The sequence below is a fragment of the Neoarthrinium moseri genome (genome assembly GCF_022829205.1).
Source record: "Neoarthrinium moseri strain CBS 164.80 chromosome Unknown scaffold10_Wmoseri_CBS_16480, whole genome shotgun sequence".
Lineage (NCBI taxonomy): Eukaryota > Fungi > Ascomycota > Sordariomycetes > Amphisphaeriales > Apiosporaceae > Neoarthrinium > Neoarthrinium moseri.
In genome coordinates this window covers 757,885-780,132 of record NW_026055124.1, presented here as the reverse complement: position 1 = coordinate 780,132, position 22,248 = coordinate 757,885, and the positions used below count along the sequence as shown (strand labels likewise).

The following is a 22,248-nucleotide window of genomic DNA, read 5'->3' as shown; positions in this document are numbered from 1 at the left end:
TTCGCAATGAGGGTCTCGGGAGGTCTACGGAGAGATTGCCGGTTCGTACATTCGGTCCTGCACGTTGATTAAACTGTTGAAGTGAATGCCAGAGGGGGGATGTGACCGGAAGCGCCCGAGCTTCCCAGCTTTCAAGTGGGATGAAGCGCAAGACAGCGGGAATAATGGTTTTTGTATTGAAATTTACGGTGTCATTGGTAGTCAATAGATTCTACCCAAAACCTACCTCGAAGTTCATGACATATGATCTATCAACTATGTATGATGATTTTTGGAGTGATTTGCAATGTTGTCTTGTGTACTATCCTTCCATGCTCTCAAGTGTCCGTGAAGAACCAATTCTCCAATGACAGCAATAACAGTCGGCCACCAAGAAAAATGACCAATAGGATCCGTGTCCATCATCATAGTAGAAAAACTGCATCACGGAAAAGAAGCCCGTTCGCCCCTACGATGCCTGAAACAAGATGATCGTATTTGGTCCTGTGTGATGTTCATGCCATGACTTGCAAGACGAAGCTTCCCAGTTGTCGCTGCGTGTCCCGATTGGCCCATTCGCCACTGGGGCTCCGCTTGCGGCAAGCCTGAGGAACCCCCTGCCGTGGCACGTCGCAAACCGTTCATGTTCCAAGGGACTATCAGACCAATACACACCCTTTGCCGGCATACAACTAACTGACCTACCTGTGGCTTTACCCCGGGCCTGGACCTGGCCTTGATCAGGCGATTGTCAACTGTCAATACAGTAGCACCCCAGATCGTCTGAAGTTTTTCGTCCCGACTTAAACTTTCCCCACAACTGCACGTCACATCCATTGCTGCTCGACGAAGCTAGTCGGCGACGGCATCGAGACCTGGAAATTATGGGGAACGAAGACCCTGGTCACTACCGGCGCGAGGATGGTCAGCCAGCATCGAAGAGGCGACGCGAACGTTCGGCGTCGCCTGATCGCGATGCAAGGAAACGTCATGAGGACAGGCGTGACAGGGGAGGTCACGACCGCCGCCGCTCGAGGTCTCCGGGAACCGCGCGGCACAGATCTCATCACGAGCATGACCGCCGCCGGGAACGACGGTCTGCGGTAGATGGAGCAGGCAAGGGAGGAGTTCGGACCGCAGACCATTCACGCCGGGGTCGCGAGGCCAGGCGCTCTCGCTCTTCCTCTGCTTCGCAGCAGCAACACCCTCACAGGCGACGGAGGCGCTCTTCGACCCACTCCCTGTATTCTCCTGCTGAGCTGCCGTACTCGGCTCGTCAACTGTCGAAGGCCGACTATGATGCCTTCCGTCCACTGCTCGCGCGGTACCTGGAGGTGCAGAAGAACAAGTCCATGGCGGACATGGATGAGCGCGAGGTCAGGGGCCGTTGGAAGAGCTTCGTCAGCAAGTGGAACGAGGGCTCCCTGGCCGCGGGCTGGTACGACCCAGAACTGTTCGACGATACGAGGAAGCATGCCAACTGGGCAACGGCACAAGGGCGCCCAGCACAGAAGGTTGAGCCCTCCCCGTTGGGCGACCATGGGGTTGGTGGTAGGGCAGGAGATGGGTTAGCCGGCGACGTTGTCTCTGAGGAGGGCGAGGATGATGAAGACGGTTACGGACCTGCTCTGCCATCGAACCACCATGAAAGGGGCAGCAATACTAGAAGAGGGCCCAGCATACCTAGTCTTCAGGATCTAGAAGTCAGGCGCGAGATGACAGAGGAGGAACGCTTAGAACGTATCGATCAGTTGCGGCTCGAGCGCAAAGCAGACCGCGCAGAGCAGAAAGCTCGACTCGAGGACCTGGTCCCCCGAGCGGAGGCGGGGACCCGCGAGAGGAAGCTCGAGAAGAAGGAGGAGGTCAACGAGAAGATGAAGAGCTTCCGCGAGAGGTCGCCGGGCGCCGCGGAAGTCAACGACAGCGAGCTCATGGGTGGCGGCGACGGCGTCGACGAATACAAGCGGATGAAGGCAGCCAACGAGCGAAAGAAGACGGAGCGGGAAATTCGCCGGGAGGAGATCATGAGGGCAAAGAATGAAGAGAGGGAGGAGAGGTTACGGGAGTATAGAGAAAAGGAAGACAAGGCCATGATTGTTTTCAAAGAGCTGGCCAGGCAGCGATTTGGATGAGCACTGGACTGCACGATAGGATCTGAATTAATCTAATGTATTGTCACTCCGTAGTCTATACGATTGAAATGAAAGACTAGACGTACAGTGTGTCACAATGCTAGATTCACTGTAGGCGCACGCTAATTTTCACATTTCAACCCATCGAATTCAAATCCACAATTGGGCAGTCACCACAACTCTCAATCAAGCACCGGTAACATTGCGAACCGCCAAGATGGATGATGAGGACTTTGATACCGGGATCTTTCAGGAGCCGGCAGATTTCGCCCCTCCAAAGCCCCCGACGTTACAGAAGCATCTGCTGAAGTCGGGCGATGAAGTGCCCATCCACCTCGTTGGCTACAACTTGCGCGAGGGACACTACCTATGGAACGGAGCGCGGTGGATATCAACGTGGTTCGAGGAGAACCTCTCAGAGATCAAGGACCGAACTGTCTTTGAGCTGGGCGCAGGAGGCGGCCTGCCGAGCATTGTGGCCGCCATCCTGGGGGCAAAGAAGGTGGTGGTCACAGACTACCCGGACGAGGACCTGCTGGTTATGATCAGGAAGAACATCGGGGAGTCGGACGCCCTGATCCCTGAGCCAAAGGACCGCATCGTATGTGAGGGCTACGAATGGGGCGTGGACCCTAGCAACGTGCTTCAGCACGTCAAGTCCTCGGAGTCAGCCAAGGGGGCGGAAGGCTTCGATGTCTTGGTCCTGGCAGACCTCCTGTTCAAGCACCCACAGCACGAGAACATGGTCAAGACGATCGAGATGACTTTGAGCAGGAAGCGCGACAGTAAGGCTCTGGTCTTCTTTACGAGTTACCGCCCCTGGCTACAGCAGGCAGACCTGGCCTTCTTCGACCGTGCGAGGGACCACGGGTTCCTGGTGGAAAAGATCTTCGAGCAGAGGCTGGAGAAGCCCATGTTTGAGAACGACCCCGGCGACCTGGAGATCCAGAAGCTCTGCACCGGATGGAAGATCTGGTGGCCGGAGGACAAGTGCGTCGCCTAGAGCGCGTGGTCCTCTGGATCGGGGCATGAATCATGAGAAATGATATGGGACTCGAGAGCGTTCACCATCTGCTGGATGTCACGCATCAAGAACAGCTGGCCAAGGTAGGCCAGGGGAAGAGGGTAGACGTCAGTTGCGTCAGGGCAGTCCGGAGGCAACACAAGAAGTGACCACATGCTTGCCGAGAACTTTATTTTCCAGAGAGCCTCCCATATGCACTCGTGTGACAACCTTCTTTGCGATGTTTGGTTCTCGGGCGACGGGAATGGCTGTGGTTATGTATGTAAGAAGGGGGCGACCGGCTATCTATTGGCTGAGCAGGAATCCCTTCCAAGATAGAGTTGGCGTAGTCACATAGCCCAGGCCACTGTCTGCGACTCTTTGGCCTTTGAAGCCTGCATATGCTCTTGCACTTGGCGGGTACAGCCGTGGGAGAGTATAAGAAGCTTGACTGGTCCTATCAATAACCATATTCGGCGAACCAACCACATCACTCGGTCTGGTGGTTTCAAATGTTTCCGGCCCCCAAAGACTGCCGCTGTACCGGGAGTCAGATACCAGGTTACCATCATGACGAGTGCCGGCACAGTCCGACCACTTGCCGCGATCCCAATCAGAAGTTCCGATTCCAGTTTTCATCCCACCGTCTCCCATGGCTAGCGTGCCCGTTGTGCGCCTGAGTGGGTCTTCTACCACTGCTATGGGGCTGTGTTCTGCACGCTTTCTAGCGCTTCTGCAGGCCCGAAAGGCCCAACCTGCCAAAGGCAGCGAGCTGACTGGCGCTGACACCTCCGACACTGCCGATTACGCGGCCTGCAAGCCCACGATCAGCCAAAGCCCCAAGGGCGCGAGCAAAGTGTTGTCATCCCGGGGTAGCTCAAATGAGACTCGGTGTCAGCTAGCCAGGTGGACGCGAATAATGCCTCATTGGCTGGCGCCGGGCGAAAGAAGCCCTAGAGGCCTCTCGCGTCGAGCGGTCGGATTATGGTGTGTGCAAGTAAGTGTCAGTGGGATCACACATCCTGCGATTGCTGCGATGGGTAGCGTCAGTCTCGACTCTGTGATCTGCAACCGGTGCCGCCGGCTTGGAATGCTCAGAAAAATTGTCTAGTCAACATTCATTAGAATTTGCAAGGTTCCCACTTTAGGAGGAAAAGCCGGTAGGGCTTCGCCTTGTGCGCGCGCGGGTGTGTTGCCCAGGTTCACTTTCACGGCCGTGGGAGCACAGCAGAGGTGATCTTTCTCTTTTGGCCTCGTGTTGCTGCAGCTGAAGCACAGCCTCGCTCGTTCCTCTGAGCCTATCCCCCCCAAGCCGCATATGTACCCAGATTCGGACAGGGAAGTTCTCTCTTAGTTCGCGGGGAGACTCGTTCGCATCGCTCATTTTCTGTTTCTCGTTCCAACCTTGTTCCTTCGCTCCTCCTCTTTATGGGTTTTGCTTAAGTAAACCAAATTCTGTTGTCCACCACCCTCACTTGTAACCCAAAGCCGGCGAGATGGCAAAATGGGGAATATCAACATGGCTGGCCCTGATTAGGTCACTGCAGGTACTGGGGACCTTGGTCTCTGCGATCCTCAATGGATTCCTGCTAGTGTATATCAACACGAATAATATAGGCGTGTCGTCGACCATGACCGCGATGGAGATCATGGTGAGCAACGTGTCTTGGAGGTGCCGTGTCCTCGTTGTCGCTGACATTACCTCGTTAGACATGCGTAACATTAATATATACTGCCATTGTGTTACTGGTACAGCACAATGGCCGCCGCCGCCTTCAGTCCAAGGACACGATTACGACTGCCTTCATAATAGGAGACATCCTTTTCACTGGTCTCACGATTGGCTTGATTAGCATCATGGCGCGCTCCGGAGTCCCCTCACACTGCGGTGGGCTGACTCCCTATAAGCCTCCCTCTAGCGATCATGATAGTTGTCAGTGCTCTTGTGTACCAGGTATTGAGTTGACCAACAGCTGACCCTCACGCAGCCGACGAATATGACGATGACTTTGGTGTCCCACACTGGTACACCACAGAAGGTTTTAGCAGTGGGGGAAGTGAGAAAGGCAAGATGGATCATTTCTGCGCCCTCGAGCGAGGTTATTATTTCATTAGTATTGCTATCATGTAAGCACTGCCGGGTCATCGCCAACGCCTTTCCCTTCTAACATCGGTAGCTTCTCGTACATGGCGACTGTAACGATGGGTGTGCTCCGTATATTCGAGTCCATCTACCAGAAGAGACTAGACGATCAACTGGCCACGTCGAGCGAACTCATTCGACTCGAGTCCAAGGTCTCCAGAACGCAGCGCTCCTCCCTCGTCCGCCAGTCGTCGAATCCTCCCTCGCCACTGCAAGAGGGCGTCACCTCACCGTCGCCGAGGTCACCGAGGTCCTTCACGAGCCGGCACTCGTTCCGCGACCAGGTCGGACCGCGCCGATCGGCGATGCCCGTGTCACCACTTACTATATCGCCCGCCACCACCGTCGATCCCGCGAGGGAAGGCCTGCTGATCGACCAGCACGCTTCGGACAACGTGGAAAACGCGGCTGAAGCTGCCATGGTCACCGATGGTTACAGAAACCCTCGCCACGCGACCATGTCCGTACCGCCGCCCTACACCCCGGGCGAATCGTCGAGGTTTATGACAGGTCATACCGACGAGAGTAATGATATGAGATTAAGCGACTACGTGAAGGGTCAGACGAGAGCACAGAACATGAAGGATGCCGGGGTACAATGATAATATACGTCGTGGCTTTTTCAGTTTGGGGGGCTCTTGCATATGGGTTTGGGTCATGGAAATATCCCACGGATCGGGCGTTTGGCGTACCTAGTTCTTGCCCCCCACCAGGCGGGACGTAAACGTAATGAATGCGATACCAAGCGAAGTTGATGTTTGTATACGGAACACATCGAAAGGATATGAATGACGTTGACAGTTTGTGATTACAGAGCCATTGGTATGCGCGTGGGCGTGCCATTTCTCAACCCTGCAACGAATATCCAACATCGCCGCTTTCCTTGCCCAATTTGATCAGTCTCTCCCTCATTGCCTCAGCTCTGCTTCTCTGCTTGTCATCCAGGAAGCTGAAATCACAATGATCTACCCAAGCTCCTATCCCGTGCTGCAACACGTTCCGTGCTCTCAACTTGCTGCCGCCGGCATGGCCTACAGATCCATGAAGACTCATTCTCTCCTTGTGCGAAGAATACACTCCCCTATGGACGATGTTATTGTTATAGAAAGCCACATCTCCCGCCTCCAGGTGCACGACTAGCTGGCCAGGTAACTCCTTCTCGAATGGGTCGGCGTTCCTCTCCTTCTCCGTCCTTGCCCTCGCATGGGACCCCGGGACTACGACGAGGCTGTCGTCATCGTAGAGCGCGAGGTTCCACTGGGTGTGCCACTCCGGCTCGCTCAGCCGCTGCATCTCCTCCTCCGGCGTCGCCGTGGCGGGGATGTCGTCCCGGTGCCAGCGTAGCTCAAAGTCCCGTTCCGGGCGCACCAGCATGTTGAAGAGCTCCATGACGAGGTCCGCGTCCTCGCAGTCCATCAGCTCCTTCGCAATGTCCAGCACCGCATCGCTGAAGTAGCTCTCGGTGAACGCCCGGTGCGCGGGAAGCTGAGGGTTCAACAGGCCTTGCACGCCCCAGATTCCTTCGGCCCCCGGGGATGATGGCCACGGTGGGAACTGCTTGCCCACGGTGCGGATGTGTGGCCACTTCCCATCGCGAGCTAGGGTGGTGGTGCTGGATGCGGCTTCGCGGAGGGTATTGAGTTGGTCCTGCGATAGGATCTGGCGGATCACCACGAAGCCATCCTTGTGCAGGTTATCTCGGAGAGCTGAGGCTGTCATTTGTACTACCTATTTGCTGTATGCACGGTCCTGACGGTGTGGCGCTGAAGACGAATTTGAGATAATAATTACTACCTAGGCACCCGGGGATGTAAGTCACTTCAGTTGTTCAATACTACGAAGCGAGGGGTAGCTTATTGGATGCCCGGGCATGTTGGTTGGTCGGATCATTACTTTACCCCATTACGTCAAACCTTCGCGTGGGACAACGTTACAACGACCTTGATCGCGATGCAACATATGTAGTCGCGCGGCATACTATACTATGATAGGAGAAGACTTATACTTAGTACTCAAGACTCGCCCAGTTTCGTGCTGCGGAACACCTGCAAATTGAGGGGTGCGTTGACATGCATACAGGTATGTATTAGAGGCAGTTTTATCTTGAGCCTCACATCTCATAGCCATTTGACCCGCGGGAACTTCGACATCTAGTAGGTGAATGACCACCGTCAACTCAGCAAGAACCATTTCAAGAAGAGCTATGTATCCGGGGTCCGGGGGTTGTTATTGGCGTTTTGCTTCTGACATGGCCTAATTGGTCCAGTGCTGGTCGTAGCCTGGTGCAATGTTTCACGCAGCCACAGACCAATTGTGCAGAGCATAGATGAATAAGGATGGTGCATTAATTAGTATCATAGCAAACTGTTGAAGCCCACAAATGCCACTTCAATCATGACAAACAGTATGGAGCCAGATGAATGCAATGATTGGCTCTAAAGTGTTCTTTCGTGAACATTCTCAATGGTAATCAAATAGTTACGTACTCCAAGACTCACGGGAAATTGCGGTTTCCACTACTGCAGCTGCGGACAGCCCTGGCCGGCTGGGTGCGAGCGGCGGAGGTGGGCCTTGTAGCCCACCGCGGAACTTGGGACGCTGCTTATCCGTGCCACCGCTCTGGCAGGCGGCTGACCGCCCGGCAGAACGGCTGCGGCAGAATCTGTGGGACCCACCCGTAGGCAGTACAAAAGGACGCCGCCCTCGCCTGAGACGCAGTCTCTTTCTTTCTTCTTTTTTCCTTATGTCGACAATACTTCATAGAATCATTTCTATAGTAGTCGTCCCGCTCTCTATTTCCCAATAGAGCTGCAGAACCCAAGCCAGACGATGATTCAAATCCCCGCTACCCCAGAGTGAAAAATCTTTATGGAAGCTTCGGCTCCCGTTTGCTCTCGAACTGCCCGCAAGGGTGGCGGTCTTCGGACTGTATAGAGAGTGGTGATGATCTCAACCCCGATCCAACGGTCTTGCCTTCGGGCGCGTCGTCGGGGTGGGTAGTGGTGGAAGTCTGATGGCCTGTTTATTTTCTCTTTTTCGTTGCTATCCGGAGCTTGTCTCTGGGAGCGAGGAAGAAGCCTCGTGAATGTTCCAATGTCCGCTTGTAGTTGATCTTCCGGCAGTGCGAAGATACTCGCACAAGTCCGGACGTGTACCATTATTTTCGAACCTGGCCGTCAGATTGTCTGTATGGTAATACTTAACGTGATGAACTAACCTATCGATCGCTCTTGTCCTTCGCCCCGTGGCAACGGCAGAGATTTCACAACGGTCCACCTTTAGTACGGTCGCGTAGAACCACTTTGCCAGTGCCATGAGACATGGTGCACCTCCCTACTACTGGTGATGAGGGAACCCGTCTTCGTCTCGGCCAGACGACTCTATTCAGGTAACTATTATGTGATGGCGGTGACGCCTCATCACGCTCACGGTCTCGGCAAATGTTGGAACATGTGAACGTTTATTATGATGGTTTCTTATGGACAGACGAAGCAACCGCATCCAAGCAACGGCTACCTCTTCGGCTACTCTAGTCATAGACCAACCTCTACCCGCTCTTGAACACAGCAATATTTGCCGCAAATGTGTTGACATTATCACTCCAGCTCGCCAAGCTCGTTCCGTCTCGGTTGATCATGCTCAGGGACCCGATGGTGTTGAGGTTGTAGATGTTCACGTTGCTGATGGTGCCCTCGAGCGATACAATGCGCGACTGGCACGTCTCACCGGCCTCGACCGTGGAACAAGCTATAGAGACACGTTAGATACTACTAGCGTCGAACCGGGAGTCAAATATTCAGGACTTACTTGTCGAATACGAGCTGAAGAAGGAATAGTGCCCGGCCCCGTAGATCAGGATGTTGTTCGAGTTGACGATGCGCAGACCCCATGCCGCGGCGCAGTTACCGGCTACACCTGAGCAGGAAGTGCTGAAGTTGGGGTCCTGGAGTGCGGTGTTGACCGTGAAGGGGACCAGCGCGTTGGGCGTAGGCATGAAGTACGGCGTCTCCGTTTGAAGCTCGCTGGCAAAGATGTTCTTGGTATTGGCAAACTGGTAGTTATACAGGACGTGATGCTCCACCGCGGTGCCGACGAGCCAGACCGGTCCGTTTGTCGACTCGATGTACAAGCCCCTGCCGGCGTACAGCGTGATCTGCGTGTTGGCGGCGTCGTCGATGTCGTGGTCGGCGGTCCAGAGCCAGGTGTTCTCCATGTAGAGGTTCGACGCCTGCGCGGTGACGTGCATCGACATGTAGGCGGCGATGCAGCCCGAGTTTACGGCGCTCGACCCTGCGTTCTTGAGGCACTGGGCAACCTGTAGCTGGGAGCCGGTGAAGCCGCCGATTCTGGTGTGGACATCCCACATGCCACTCGGTGTTCCGCTGGATGCGAGGTTCCATTCGATCAGGACGGCACCCGGGGTCGAGCCTTGGGTGCCCACCACGAAGTCGGACAGCTCGACCGTGCCTACTTGACCCGAGGTCGACCCAACTTGAATCACGGGCTTGGGGTTCGAGATGTCTGACCAATAGCCCCCAGCAGCCATCAGCACGGGATAACCCTCGCCAACGATCTTGGAACCGGGAGGAATCACGATCGGCGATGTCAGTCTGTACAGACCAAAGTCGATGAAGACCACCTTGCCTGCCGATGCGGCGCTGTTGATGGCAGACTGGATCGCAGCGGTCTTATAATAGTTAGCCCAGATACCCTCTCACTTCACGTGAACTCGCCGAAACTCACATCGTCTGCTTGGGCATCGCCTCTGGCTCCAGCACTTCGGACACTGACGAAGTTGGACGCTGCCAGCGTCTCGTATTGGGGCTTCGACCGTTGGTAGTACCTGCCATTGCTACCCAGAAGCGCTGAAGGTCGGGAGTTGGGAGTAACTAGCGATGTATGTGAGTGAAAGTCCTAGCGGGGATGCACATTCTCTTTGTGAAATACGGGACCACTTACTCGCTCCTTGGGCGCTTTGAGGTCCTGAAGGTGTATATCTGTGCCCCTCGCTCCAAGCCGTGATCGTTGTCGTGCCACCGGAGAGGTATGTGCCACTTGGTCCCTGAACTGCGACCGGAACATTCTGAAGACTGACGTTCTCCAGGACTATACTTCCAGCGGTGGCTGGCGAGGAAGACGAGGTGTACGCCGTCACGATACCAACAGGCACGTTGACGAACGTACTGTCAATGACGGTCAAGGAGCCAACGTCCTGATCGGAAGAGCCGCCGGCAGAGATATCGATACCTTTGCCGCAGTTGTTGATCTGGAGGTTGATGTACGTCCATCCCCAGTTCCAGAGCTGTATGATGGCTACGAAATTTATGAGATCAAGTCTTATATGCTGAAAGGTTAACAAGAACCATACCTGTTCCACAGTTGTTGAAGACAAGGTTCCTCATGGTATACTGTTGGTTCCCCATAGAGGCACCAGTAGCACCTCCGTTGAAGGTGAGGTCGCTCATGAATCCACCAGAACCTGGACTGCGTCAGTAAGGTTCACCACACCAGCAGGACGTCACATACCGCTCTCGATAAACAGACCGACATGTACGACACCCGAGGTTGTTGGCATGTTGAAGACGATGTTCTGCAAGCTTGTTGCCTGTGAGGTTGGCCAGTGCATACCCGTCGCAGCCGTGCCGGGAGCGATGTTGGTGGTATCGATGACAAAGTTCCTCACTTGACGGTAGAAGACATTGACCGAGACCCAGTTGAGGTCTGATGTATAGTAGGGGTTTCCATCGATCAGGCCGAATCCTTGAAAGCCGGCAGTCGCCTTCAGAACTGGTCGAGAAGTTGGATCTCCTACAAGCTGGGTGAAGTAATAGGGGACGATTGAAGACGAAATCAAGTATGTCCCTGCTGGAAAGTACACAACGGCAGGTGTCTGGGTTGTCGATTCCTAGTAAGGGCTAGTTAGTTACCAGGCATAAGTGTAAGTTTCTGCTTTGCATTATGCTTACGCAACCCTTTCCGCAACGATTACCACCCGCCGTGATGGCGGCGTTGATTGCAGCAGTATCATCTGTAACACCATCACCTGCAACTACGGTTAGCGACTGGCCTTGTCCGTTATCGCTAATGGACGGTGAATTCTAGTGTGGTATGATAAAGTGCTACATTGGGTGGTGGCACAATTGTTCGTGTTGATAAGTCTCGTCCAATCACTGACCTCTGGCACCATAATCCTTTACGTTACGGAAGACAGCATATCCAGATCCTGCAAAAGGTGCGACACCTTGGTCTGATAATTCGTATTAGTGTAACTGATAAACCGTGTGGATGCCTCCATCTTTGCTTACGAGAAATCTGCTCGAGCCAGTAGGCATGAGCACCGACGATCAGGCTAAGTATAGCCACGAAAATGGTTTGAAAACGCATCTTTGACGAGCTCAAGGCGACGGAGCGTTGCAGTATGCCCCCCATGGCCAGGCTGGAATGGACCGGTCTTATAAGACGCGGGACAGCCCTTCCCAAAGGCGAGCGCTACTTGGCTACCACACGGCCCATCATGCTAAGACAACAAGACATTGGCCTGGCTGGCGTATAGGAGCTCACTACAGACTGACGAAGACATCAAAGTTAGGTCCATCTCGCGGCCTAGTGCCGGTCGAATCCACCTTGAGGTACGGCCGACTGTCACCATGTCAAGATCCGCACGTTCATGGGACCCTAGTGCAAGTCATAGGAGGTCACTAGGTCTGGACTTCTCTCTGACCAAGCAGACAAGCCTGGGCAGCCTGACGGCACGCAGCGCTCTCGAGCCCTTCACCGACGGGCATGTGACAGCATAGGGGACGACAGGACTTGGGGGCCAGGGTAACGTTCCTGAACCTATGACCCTGAACCAACCTAGCCTGGCAGCAAAAATGCAGATCAGGACTATGCGAGATCAGGCTAGTTGTGTTTCCGAAAGAGCGCGACGATGTTGGTCAAGCCGGGGTGATTGGTGTGGCCAGATTCGCGGAGGTAATTATTCCGCTGGGGAAGGAAATCTGGGGTTATGATGCTTAATGGTGATAGGCTCTGCATCGCAGCGCCAATTACACGCTGTCGGGCCGATCCAGCTCGCTAGGTGACCTTCGAGGAAGACAACCTTGTCCTGGGCCAGATGCAGCTTGAAATGAAGGGTTCTGTGATACCAGAGCCATAGGTTACCCTCCCACAGGGGAAATAGAGTGTAGCTGGCGGGTGCTGCCCGTGTTCTGGGAACCGACATATGCATCATTGACAGGTAGATCGTCGAGATGCATCAAATAGAGTCTGTATGTATCATGCGCTGCGAACCACTCGGGGCATCCCGAATGGGCCGCGTCGTACAATTGCCGTGAAAAAGAGATCTTAGATCCGGGACTAGTTCTGTATCTAGAGACATTATACGTCAGAACTGCAAGTGCCACTAGAAGACCAAGGCGGATTCTAGGCGAAAGCCTTTCTACTGGGTGCCGGAGGGCAGATGGCACCAACCCCGGTCTGCTTGGATTGGCATCATCAGAGACCTCCTGGGCGACATGTGCGTGTTCTGCAATCTCATTTGCCCTTCGTGGAGTGGTTGAGAAATGAGCACTCCAATAGCGTCTCCCCAGGTGTAGGAAGTTGTTCCCGAGGCACGCTACCACATGGCAGCAGAAAACATACACAGTGATTATATGGGTGCGAATCAGTCTTGGCACCGTATATGTTCTGCTTTTCTCCTTACGTCGTGGGTCATCGCTTGTCACTGTGGACCCCATGACTTGGAAAGACAACCATTATGCGCTGCGCTCTTCAAGACATTCTGCTACACTCTCCTGCACACCACTCTTGATGGCTGTTTGGCTCAACTGACATCTGCTGCCTGTGGTAATTCGCTCGATCAGTGAAGCCCGACTGTCAGATGGCATTCACTCCCAACCCTTTCCGCTCTGTCAGTGCCGCACCCCCGGACGCTCAGACACCCACCCTTATGTTCCACCCGTGACCTCAGGGCCCTAAGCATGCGGTGCTCGCGTTGTTCAAAGTCTTGGCGTCCGGCGGGCGAATTCATCCATACTTCTCACTCCGCATTTCCCGTTTCTTTCAGGGCAAGGTCTGGTCGACCCCTTGTGCGAAGCGAGTGAGCCGTTTATTGACCTCGAGCTATCGTGACTACGCGTTATATTGGCCCGCTCCGCTACAAACACCGCCGAGTACGTGCCTGCCCGATCCAGGTTCGAAGGTCGAGTGACAGTGGGGCCAACTATAGAGAGCAATATCGACACGCATGCCGAGTCGCGCCCTGGGCACACGGAAAGCTTATGTATTGCCAAGGGTGAGCAGCGCGACGAGTATATCGTATTTAACCGCTGGGTACCCAGGTGCAGGTTGCGGGACTATGCTCATGCTGGCGAGATGCGTGTGTAGTGTCGGCGAAGCCATTGGGAGGTTCTGTGGAGAGTGAGGGCATCAAGCCTCTCGAGTCTCAATCAGAAACACACAACGCAGCAAAACTAGAACCGCGAACCGAGCGTGAGTGGTCTCAGAGCTGATGCTGTCATAATTGCACTGCATGAAGTTCAGCATGGTGCAATGCATTCCTTTTCCGTTGCTCCCCACTTGAGTGTCTCTGCATATTCATGGCATGCTCATGACTACAAATTTGATGCCGACTTGCTGTGCTGTTTCCCCTTGTCTTGTGTGAGCTGCCAATAGTACACCGGGAGGTGCAAAGGCTGAAAATCGGGCGCTGCCGCATTGGGCCAAGGATCAGCAGAGCATGCATTACTTCGCATCGCGTGTAAGTGCGGTGAGCCGCGGGTGACACCTGGCTTCAAGCGTACACAGGAGGAGGCCGACTGCTTCGCCCACATACAGGGAACACCTCTGGAAGGTCAAGGCCGGAGACCAACTTTCGGAGCTGTGTAGGAGCACACGATGGCCGGGCTCCTGGTCAGGTAACTAACTATCTGCCATCAACGAGTGTTGAGAAGGTGGAAAAGGGTTACATAGCCCGTAGGCAGTCCGTGCCCCCCAGTCTGAGCAGATCCCGCCCCCGCACGCCTGCACCCCAGGGACGCTTCTCCAACTCGGCCGTCTCCACAGGCACACGACATCTCGTCGGAACATTTACGCCTGCTGGCGTCTCCAGTCCGCGAGGCCGACCGCACGAGCTTCCGTCACATTGTTACCTTTTCCCATTTCGGCCACGGCACATGCGCTGCGTTCTGGAAACGAAAACCTGGTCCTACTCCGATTACCTTTCGTCTGTGGTCCTGCTCATGTAGGTTGCCATCAGCACTTTAGAGCTCTGTCGTCCAGCTGCGCCGAGGCAAGTCCAGCTCCGGGGTCGAGCGAATCGCTCGGCGTCATTGGCCTGCCTGGGGGTGGAATCTGGGATAGTTGATCATCCTAGAACAGCACCAAGGTACTGAGCAGCACCCGCCCAGCAGGGAAGATCCAGGGCCAGGTCTGCAACATTGGGGACGGTCGGAAATCTTTGCCTATAGGGTAGATTGACAATGAGGGGTTCAATTGCCGCGGAACTGGGCTGCACCAGGATGGGTAAGCCGCTACATGATTTGGACGAAGTTATGCATATGACAAGCAGCCTGGCAGCTACGAATTCTTCAACGGTCCGCCTTGGGCAACAGGTAAGGAGGCTTCAATTGCGTTTATTGCGTCAGCCAAAAGAAGAGCCACATGTGGTAGTGGCCGGGGACTGGACCCGAGAGCCTTCCTTGTGGGCTCTTCCTTGCCGACTAGCCCTCGCCCAGTGATATGTCGACTGTGATGAGGGGACTGGCATCGATCATAGGGTAGCCAGCAATTGTGTAACATCTCCAAGTCTGATGATGAATACTCCGAGAGCTTGCGAGGAGCGATGACCCGTGTTGCTACTGGTACTCCGCACGGACTGGCAAGAATTGTTTCAACACGTTTGTACAAACTTTAGATGGGGGCCGAGTGGCCAGGATACAAGCACGCAAGGGAAGTGCGGGTAGCATACTGAAATCCCCAACTGCAACACCCGAATAAGGGAGCAAGATTTGATCGAGAAGCAATCCCAAGAAAAGAGGCTGAAGTGGAATGCATCTGTTGGACTTGGCTCGCTCCATGTGCTGTGCCATGTCTGTCCATTTCTCTGAATGAAGAGAACAACACCGGGAACCTTGGAGAGCAGCTACTGCAACACAACTTAGCAGTCTCGGCTACCGGAGGTATGTACTGGAGTCGGTGCAATTTACTGGCAGACTGGGGCCCTGGCGGGCCTAGCGTCTATCCCACATGCGCTGTAGCGCGGTGATCTCCTTTCCCCGCGCCCCCACATTCTACCCCCAATGCGGAGAGCATGCCCAGAGACTCAGCTAAGCAGTTGGCGGCTTAGGCGACTTGTTGCTACCCCAGCCGACCCCAGCCCGGCCCCCGTCATCCATGAGACGGGCTTGATGGGGGAGGCCCTGGGCCACTCACGGCCGTGGCATTTCGAGCTGTCCATTCCTCCAACGATCTCCGCTTCCAAGTTACCTACTCCTCACCCCATTTCGCCCTCAATTTCTCTCTACCCCGATTCCGTGGTGTGTTTCGCCCTGGGAATCTGGACAAAGTTGCATCGCTCTTCCGCACTGGCTTTGGCCGCAGTTCTGACGCCTATACGTCACGTTACGCCGTGCCTCTACTGCTGCTGCTACGGCGCTCTTGAGCCGATTCAAGCTTGGGACTGGACTGGCTTGGGCTGCGAGTGCGTCCTCGCGTGCTGCTGCCCGCGTCAACATACACCATCAATCAGACACGCCTCCTGTGACTGATCGTTGACCTCGGGACCAGACGTACTGGCAGATAGGCGCATCACGCGAGAGTCCCTTCCGGCCTGGGCTCTCCCCCCAAAAAAATACCTACCCGACGCTGTCTGGCCTGCCTCTTCCCGCCAGCCCAGTGCTCGCCCACGACACAGCTGCCGGACACGGCGTGGGAGGTTTCTCAACTGCTGGCAACCCTCCCTATCCGGGGAATATGCGAGAGCGCAGGTGCCGATATCTCAGAACCCAGGCCGACTGATGCCATTTCCTGGATCCTTGAATTCATCCACAAATCGTTCACCCCGCAAGTCATTGCTTCTTCCGGCTTACCACTCGGCCCCTTGACCGACGCTGTCTCCCCCTTCCCCCACTTCAATTGTTCAGCGTGACCTCTCTGCCTACATTACACCCATAGTTCATACAGGGAGCCTGCCCGTATCCCATTCTTTCTCTCTTATCACGTCAATAATGCAGTCGATCCAGTCCATAGAGGGCCCGGGTCTTCCTGGTACCACGGACGAGAACGTGGAGGGCCGGCAGCAGAAGCCCAAGACCCTGCCCTGCAAGTACTGCAGTAAGCGATTCAGGTAAGAGACCAAGAACGGACCCGGGTCCTTGTCTTGCCTCCGGCCACAATTTAGCTTACATGTACTTTTTTCCTTTAGGCGCGTGGAGCACGTTCAACGACATGAGAGGACCCATACTAAAGAGAAGCCCTTTGCTTGCGGGTGGGCGCGGTGCGGCAAGACCTTTGGGCGCAGGTGAGTAGCTATATTCTTTCTCTATACCCCTACGCCTCGCCATGTTCTGCTTGCCCGAAGCCTACCAAACCATCCACCACTTACATCATCTGCACACGCAACCCACCCCAGTGCCTCATAACCCGCGCCATTTCCGAGCGCTTCTCCTTCCTTCCACATACATGGTCGGCTGCTATCCAGAACCAACAAAGACTCGACCCAGAGTAAATATGCTTATATGGACATCAGGGATCTTCTTGTCCGACACGAGAAACTCGTCCATCTCAATGAAGGGTCGAACAAGGACAATAGCCGGCCGCGGAAGCCGTCCACGGCCGGCGCTGTCCAGCACATATCCCCCGAAGCTCATGTCGACGCCGAAATGATGGGCATGCCTCGTGCACACCCTCAGCATTACAGCAATGAGCCTATGAATTCCGTTCCGGTGCACTCGCTGGCTCCAGATCCTCGCATGCCTGCCAGAGCGGCTGCCTGCAACCTGGATCTGCTATCTGACGCCGCAACGCAGATCGCATCGGCCAACGAGGTGAACTCCATGCAACCCATGATGACAGATATGGGACAGCCCGCCGGGCCCATGTCTCGCATGAAACCCTATGAGGATGCCATGGCGTATGGGGACCGGGGCCGAGAGCAGGAGGCCAATGCTATGACAGTCCCCTTTCCTGGACAAGCGGTACCGCCTGCCTTTGACGACTACAATTTATTCCTAGATGAATTCGCAACTACGTCGCACTTCCTACCCCAGGTATTTGAGACGGACCAGAACTTCGGAATCTGGCCAAACATGCAGAGAGGTGGTCAGTCGAAACCCGCCTCGCAATTTCCGTCCCGTTTTCCGTCTGTTCAACCGGATCCGAGAGACCCAGCTGATGCTGGTGGCAGGGGCCATGACGACTCGAACAGAACTTTACCCTTAAGGGTCTCTGCGATGGACCACACTGTCATCAAGAACCGTCTCGACGAGTTCTCGTCGGTGCTACCGAACGATTTTGTATTCCCATCTCGTCATACACTTACGAGATTCCTTGAGGGATACGTCGGTGGTTTCCACGACCATCTACCCGTTCTACATCTCCCAACTTTGACGCCAGCCGACCTCTCCCCAGAACTGTTGCTAGCAATACTCGCTGTTGGTGCTCAACATCGATTCGAGAGCCACAGAAGTAACGCCCTGTGGTATGCAGCAAAGGCTGTGGCTCTGGAACAGATACGGCGGAGACACAGTCATGAAGTTCACGGTCTATTACCAACGCCCGCAGCCTACAGCCCACATTCTACTCGACCTTCTCCAAGTCATGGATTCCGACACTCGTTCAGCTCTGTACAACAAGACCGGCCGATGACCCAAGATACACACCGAGAGCCGTAGTAAGTCCAGCTTCCATAGCTATCAACTGCATCACTCTGTGGATGATGAATGAATGCTAAGACTTGCTGTAGCTCGCCTAATACTCCACAATCCCGTTTGGAGACAATCCAAGCTCTCCTCTTGCTCTTCGCAGTAGGCCTATGGGGAGCCAAGGCTATTCTGCACGAAGCCTTATCTCTCCAAAGTCTCCTAGCCATGCTCATTCGTGAAGAGGGGCTGCTGTCAGAGTCCACACAGACTGCCGACTGGGAAGCATGGATACGGATCGAAGGGATGAATCGTACGAAGCTTATCACATACTGCTTTTTCAACCTCTGCAGCATTGCTTACAATATGCCACCCCTGCTGCTCACATCTGAACTCAACATATTCCTACCTCATTCATCCAAGCTCTGGCGAGCCGAAACTGCGTGGCAGTGGCAAGAGGCACGACACACTTTCCCGAGTATGGACATCTCTTTTCAGGATGCATTCTCAAGACTGTTCAGCCGGCCACCGCAAGGACCTCCCGCATACCTGTCATCGCTGGGCAACTATGGGTTGATTCACGCGCTCATACAGCACATCTTCTTACTCAAACAGACGTGCTTTACGTCAGCCCCTTATGAAGCCCCTCGCGGTCTAAGGCCCGATGATGTCGAAGAGGTCTGGCAGGCGTTGAGGATATGGCAGATGAGTTTTGAGCAGCACCAAGCTCGTGCGGCTGAGACAGGCCAGCCCATGACCAGTGATTCTTTTCCCGGTGGGCCCGTTGCCTACAACTCGACTGCTCTATTGCGACTGGCCTCTATCCGCCTGTTCACCGACTTGAGTCCTAGCAGGACTCTCGAGACACGCGATGCAGGTCAGATTGCTACTTCTTTCGGCGATGCGCCGTATCTGATTCGAAGTACGCGTCTGAATCGGGCGATCATGCAAGCTATTCATGCCCTGTCTATGCTGGTGAAGCTTGGTGTCAATTATGTTGCGAGAAGGAAATCTACCGAATGGAGCATGCAGCACTCCCGTAAGTACCGCCCACTACACTTCACGTTTTGAGCTTGGCGACTGATCTATTCCCATGATAGTATGCAATCTGGAGTGTGCTATCTTGCTTTCCAAATGGTTGATGACTCTCGCTTCTATAGGCCCGACAGATCCTCCGCCATCCTCAGATGAGCGCAATCTGCTAGAAATGCTGCGGAGAATGTTGGATGAGACGGAATTCGCAGTCCCCATTGACCCTTCGCTTTCGGGAGGGCCAGGACACCCATCTAACATGGATATGGCTATCAACGACAGTGCTAAGCTGCGTCAGCTCGCTGCCGCCGTGATTCGAGTTTGGGCTGAGACCTTCAAGGGCTCTCACATATTCGAAATTGTGAAGGTCATTGGAAACGGCCTCGAAGGATATGCGGATCTGATCGAGAAGCCGCGGGATAGGACGCCGCTCGGCAGATTAGCACCAAACACGGGATTGGGCTGAGCGTTGGTTAGAGATTCGTGATGAACCATGATTTCAAACGTACTGAAAGGTAATCTTGTTGGAAAAAGGCGACAAGTTGACGGGGAGAAGCTCATTATGAATCTTGCGCTGCCGACAGATAGCCCAGGTTCGCTGCTGAACCCCAGGGAGAGGACGAAATACCCAGGTGATTGTAATTAAGCTGGCGTCACCCCAGCACTCAGGGATAAGAAGGTTTGATAGTCGAAGTACTCGACATCGAAGTTGAGTTTGGCGGCCTTGCTGCTATCGTGCTAGTGTATTAATGGGGCTTCTAGTCCTATATCCTACATTTTACGCCTAGTGTATCTTCAGTGTCTGGGATCGCTCTCTTGTGCCGCTGATGGCTTCACTCTACGGGATTCTAGACTTTTGTATTACACCCTACCCGTGTTGCCTGTTTTCTAATGCTTCCCCATGTTTGCGAGACTCTGCCCAAGTATTCACATAAGGCTGCTAGTGCTATTAGTTGTTCCTGAAATGGCCCCAAGTACAGGTGACAGCACATTGCTATTGTCTAGGACATATCGAGCATGCCTTTGACAACCCGATATCATTTCAACTGCTAAGTTGCCGTTCAACTGAAATTTCACACAACTGCGCTCATGAAATGCACACTCATGGTAGGTATCAACACTCGGTAGCCTAGTACATGTCAGTAGTTTGACAGATCTCTTTTGAGGTCGACACTCCGACCAGTGCTTGCCGCCTTCCTTGGACAGACCTCCCTGAACAAAGCATCTCGGAAAACTCCAGGGTGAGATGCGGCCTCTGAGTAGATTCCCCCGTCGCCCCCATGCAGCTGGTGAGTCATCGTGAGAGCTCTAGTTGGGCGGTTCCCGGAATGCGAGTGTGGAGGTGTGCTTTTACCTTCAAGATAAGCAGACTGATTGCTACTATTGCTGCCGTGACGTACATTGCAGAGCTGAACAACATTGATGGGTATATAGTGTGCGATTGTGAACAAGTGACTCGTGTTCAGTTGTGTCATGAAACAATCTGAATCTCTTGGAAGCTTCTTTCTAAGATTCAGTATGGTCTATGGTCCCGATATCCATATATTCGTAGTCCATTGACTAGGTGAAAGCGTCCCTCTTCGTCTTCTCCTTCCTCCCCGTCTTCTTCTATATTTCCAAAGCCAAGACAGAAGCTGGTAGCACAAGCAACACACACACACACACACACACACACACCCAAGACGCCGCGCTTCCCACGACCCTCGCTGCGGCTGCTGCGACAAGGCACGACGCACGCCTCGCCTACAGCTTGGCGCCGCCAGCGCCGTTGGCGGCGCCGCCCTTCCGCCTCTCGGGCGGCTTGCCCAGCCTCTTCATCCACTCGTCGTCCATGGTGCTCTTCTCGCGGAGGGTCTTTTGGGCGGCCCAGTCGTCGTACTCGGCCTGCTCGCGGCGCCAGCGCGCCATCTCGGCGCCGATCCAGGCGGCGGCGTGGCCCGCGCTCTCGCCGGGCACCTCCATGGGGAACAGGTGGCCGCGGCCCTCCATGAGCACCTCGGCGACGCGGCCGGCGCGGGCACCCCCGCTGCCGTCGGGCCCCGTGCCGCACGTCTCGAGGCGCAGCCGGCGCTTCTCGGGCGTGCTGAGGTCGCTGGTGCCGCCGGCGACGAAGAGCACCGAGGGCCGGACCTCGGGCAGCTTGCGCAGGATGCGCGGGCCCTCGGCCCGGTAGAAGGGGAAGGCGGCCTTGGGGTTGAAGTCCTCGTGGGCGCTGGGGTCGAAGTCGGGCACCTGGAGCAGGTCGACGGACCCGTCCGGCTTGGTGAACAGGTACAGCGGCCGGAAGAAGGTGAAGAGCTCCTGGTGCTTGGTCGTCCGCAGCGTCACGGTGCCCTCCTTCTCGTTGGGGAACAGCGCCGTGGGGACCGGCCGGATCCCGTGCTTGATCCACGCCTCCAGCACCCTCGGGTCCCAGGACTTGTAGAACGGGGAGCGCCGGAACGACTCGGCGGCTTCGGCCGCCGAGGGCCAGGTCTCTCGGCGGAAGGCGGAGCCCTTCGCCGGGGAGATGCCGGGACCGGCAGTCTTGAACCCGAAATTCGTGATGGTGGCGTCAAAGAGCACCAGAGTCGTCAGCAACCGCGGGTGTAGTAGCGACAGATGAGTGAGACAGTTGGCTCCGAAGGAGTGTCCGACGCCTATGAGGGGGCGCGGCATCTCCTTGCGGAAGACGTTGGTCATGTGCAGCAGATCGCGGCCATGATCGGTCCAGCTTGGGTCATTGCCAAGCGTCAGCTCGTTGGCCTGGCCGCTGTACCCCTGGTTGACAACGTCGGCGATCCATATGGCACGGATACGGAAGCCCTGGGCCTTGGAGGCGGCGAGCAGCTCCTCCCACAGCGGCTCGTAGAGCTCCTTGGGGAAGCCGTTGGCATGGGCACCGATGATGGTCACGTCGCCAGGCTGTGGAGACGGGTTGTCCTTCGGGGTGTACTGCTTGATGGCTAGATAATGGACATCTTCCTGCGAATGCGCCGTGGCTCGGGCGTACTCTCGGACGTGCTGGGTTGGGATGAGGTGCTCCTTGATGTGGAAGGGGAAGTCCATCTTGGAAGTACTGCGGCCCGATGATCACGGCAGCTTGCTTTGCGTCGTGGCCCA

At 55.1% G+C, this 22,248-nt stretch overlaps 7 protein-coding genes across 7 annotated transcripts; 4 read left to right on the top strand and 3 right to left on the bottom strand.

Moving 5' to 3' along the window:
- Positions 1–863: 863 nt before the first annotated feature.
- JN550_004117 (uncharacterized protein) lies at positions 864–2,111 on the top strand (the record flags this gene model as incomplete). Its single annotated transcript, XM_049315597.1, has 1 exon — positions 864–2,111. One exon carries the CDS (start codon positions 864–866, stop codon positions 2,109–2,111), a length of 1,248 nt encoding a protein of 415 aa, XP_049174139.1.
- A 217-nt stretch (positions 2,112–2,328) lies between these two features.
- Positions 2,329–3,114, top strand: JN550_004116 (uncharacterized protein; the record flags this gene model as incomplete). The annotated part of the gene is made up of 1 exon (XM_049315596.1): positions 2,329–3,114. The coding sequence occupies one exon, from the start codon at positions 2,329–2,331 to the stop codon at positions 3,112–3,114; it is 786 nt and encodes a 261-aa protein (XP_049174138.1).
- Positions 3,115–4,745: 1,631 nt separating this feature from the next.
- On the top strand, positions 4,746–5,859 carry JN550_004115 (uncharacterized protein; the record flags this gene model as incomplete). The annotated part of the gene is made up of 4 exons (XM_049315595.1): positions 4,746–4,766; positions 4,825–5,047; positions 5,103–5,241; positions 5,292–5,859. 4 exons carry the CDS (start codon positions 4,746–4,748, stop codon positions 5,857–5,859), a joined length of 951 nt encoding a protein of 316 aa, XP_049174137.1.
- Positions 5,860–6,103: 244 nt separating this feature from the next.
- JN550_004114 (uncharacterized protein) lies at positions 6,104–6,976 on the bottom strand (the record flags this gene model as incomplete). Its single annotated transcript, XM_049315594.1, has 1 exon — positions 6,104–6,976. The coding sequence occupies one exon, from the start codon at positions 6,974–6,976 to the stop codon at positions 6,104–6,106; it is 873 nt and encodes a 290-aa protein (XP_049174136.1).
- A 1,828-nt stretch (positions 6,977–8,804) lies between these two features.
- JN550_004113 (uncharacterized protein) lies at positions 8,805–11,641 on the bottom strand (the record flags this gene model as incomplete). The annotated part of the gene is made up of 9 exons (XM_049315593.1): positions 8,805–9,004; positions 9,065–9,944; positions 10,001–10,146; positions 10,217–10,570; positions 10,626–10,736; positions 10,784–11,162; positions 11,224–11,300; positions 11,433–11,504; positions 11,563–11,641. The coding sequence occupies 9 exons, from the start codon at positions 11,639–11,641 to the stop codon at positions 8,805–8,807; spliced, it is 2,298 nt and encodes a 765-aa protein (XP_049174135.1).
- Positions 11,642–16,482: 4,841 nt separating this feature from the next.
- Positions 16,483–19,612, top strand: JN550_004112 (uncharacterized protein; the record flags this gene model as incomplete). The annotated part of the gene is made up of 5 exons (XM_049315592.1): positions 16,483–16,601; positions 16,680–16,775; positions 16,956–18,146; positions 18,219–19,153; positions 19,275–19,612. 5 exons carry the CDS (start codon positions 16,483–16,485, stop codon positions 19,610–19,612), a joined length of 2,679 nt encoding a protein of 892 aa, XP_049174134.1.
- Positions 19,613–20,889: 1,277 nt separating this feature from the next.
- On the bottom strand, positions 20,890–22,194 carry JN550_004111 (uncharacterized protein; the record flags this gene model as incomplete). Its single annotated transcript, XM_049315591.1, has 1 exon — positions 20,890–22,194. One exon carries the CDS (start codon positions 22,192–22,194, stop codon positions 20,890–20,892), a length of 1,305 nt encoding a protein of 434 aa, XP_049174133.1.
- Between the last annotated feature and the right edge of the window lie 54 nt (positions 22,195–22,248).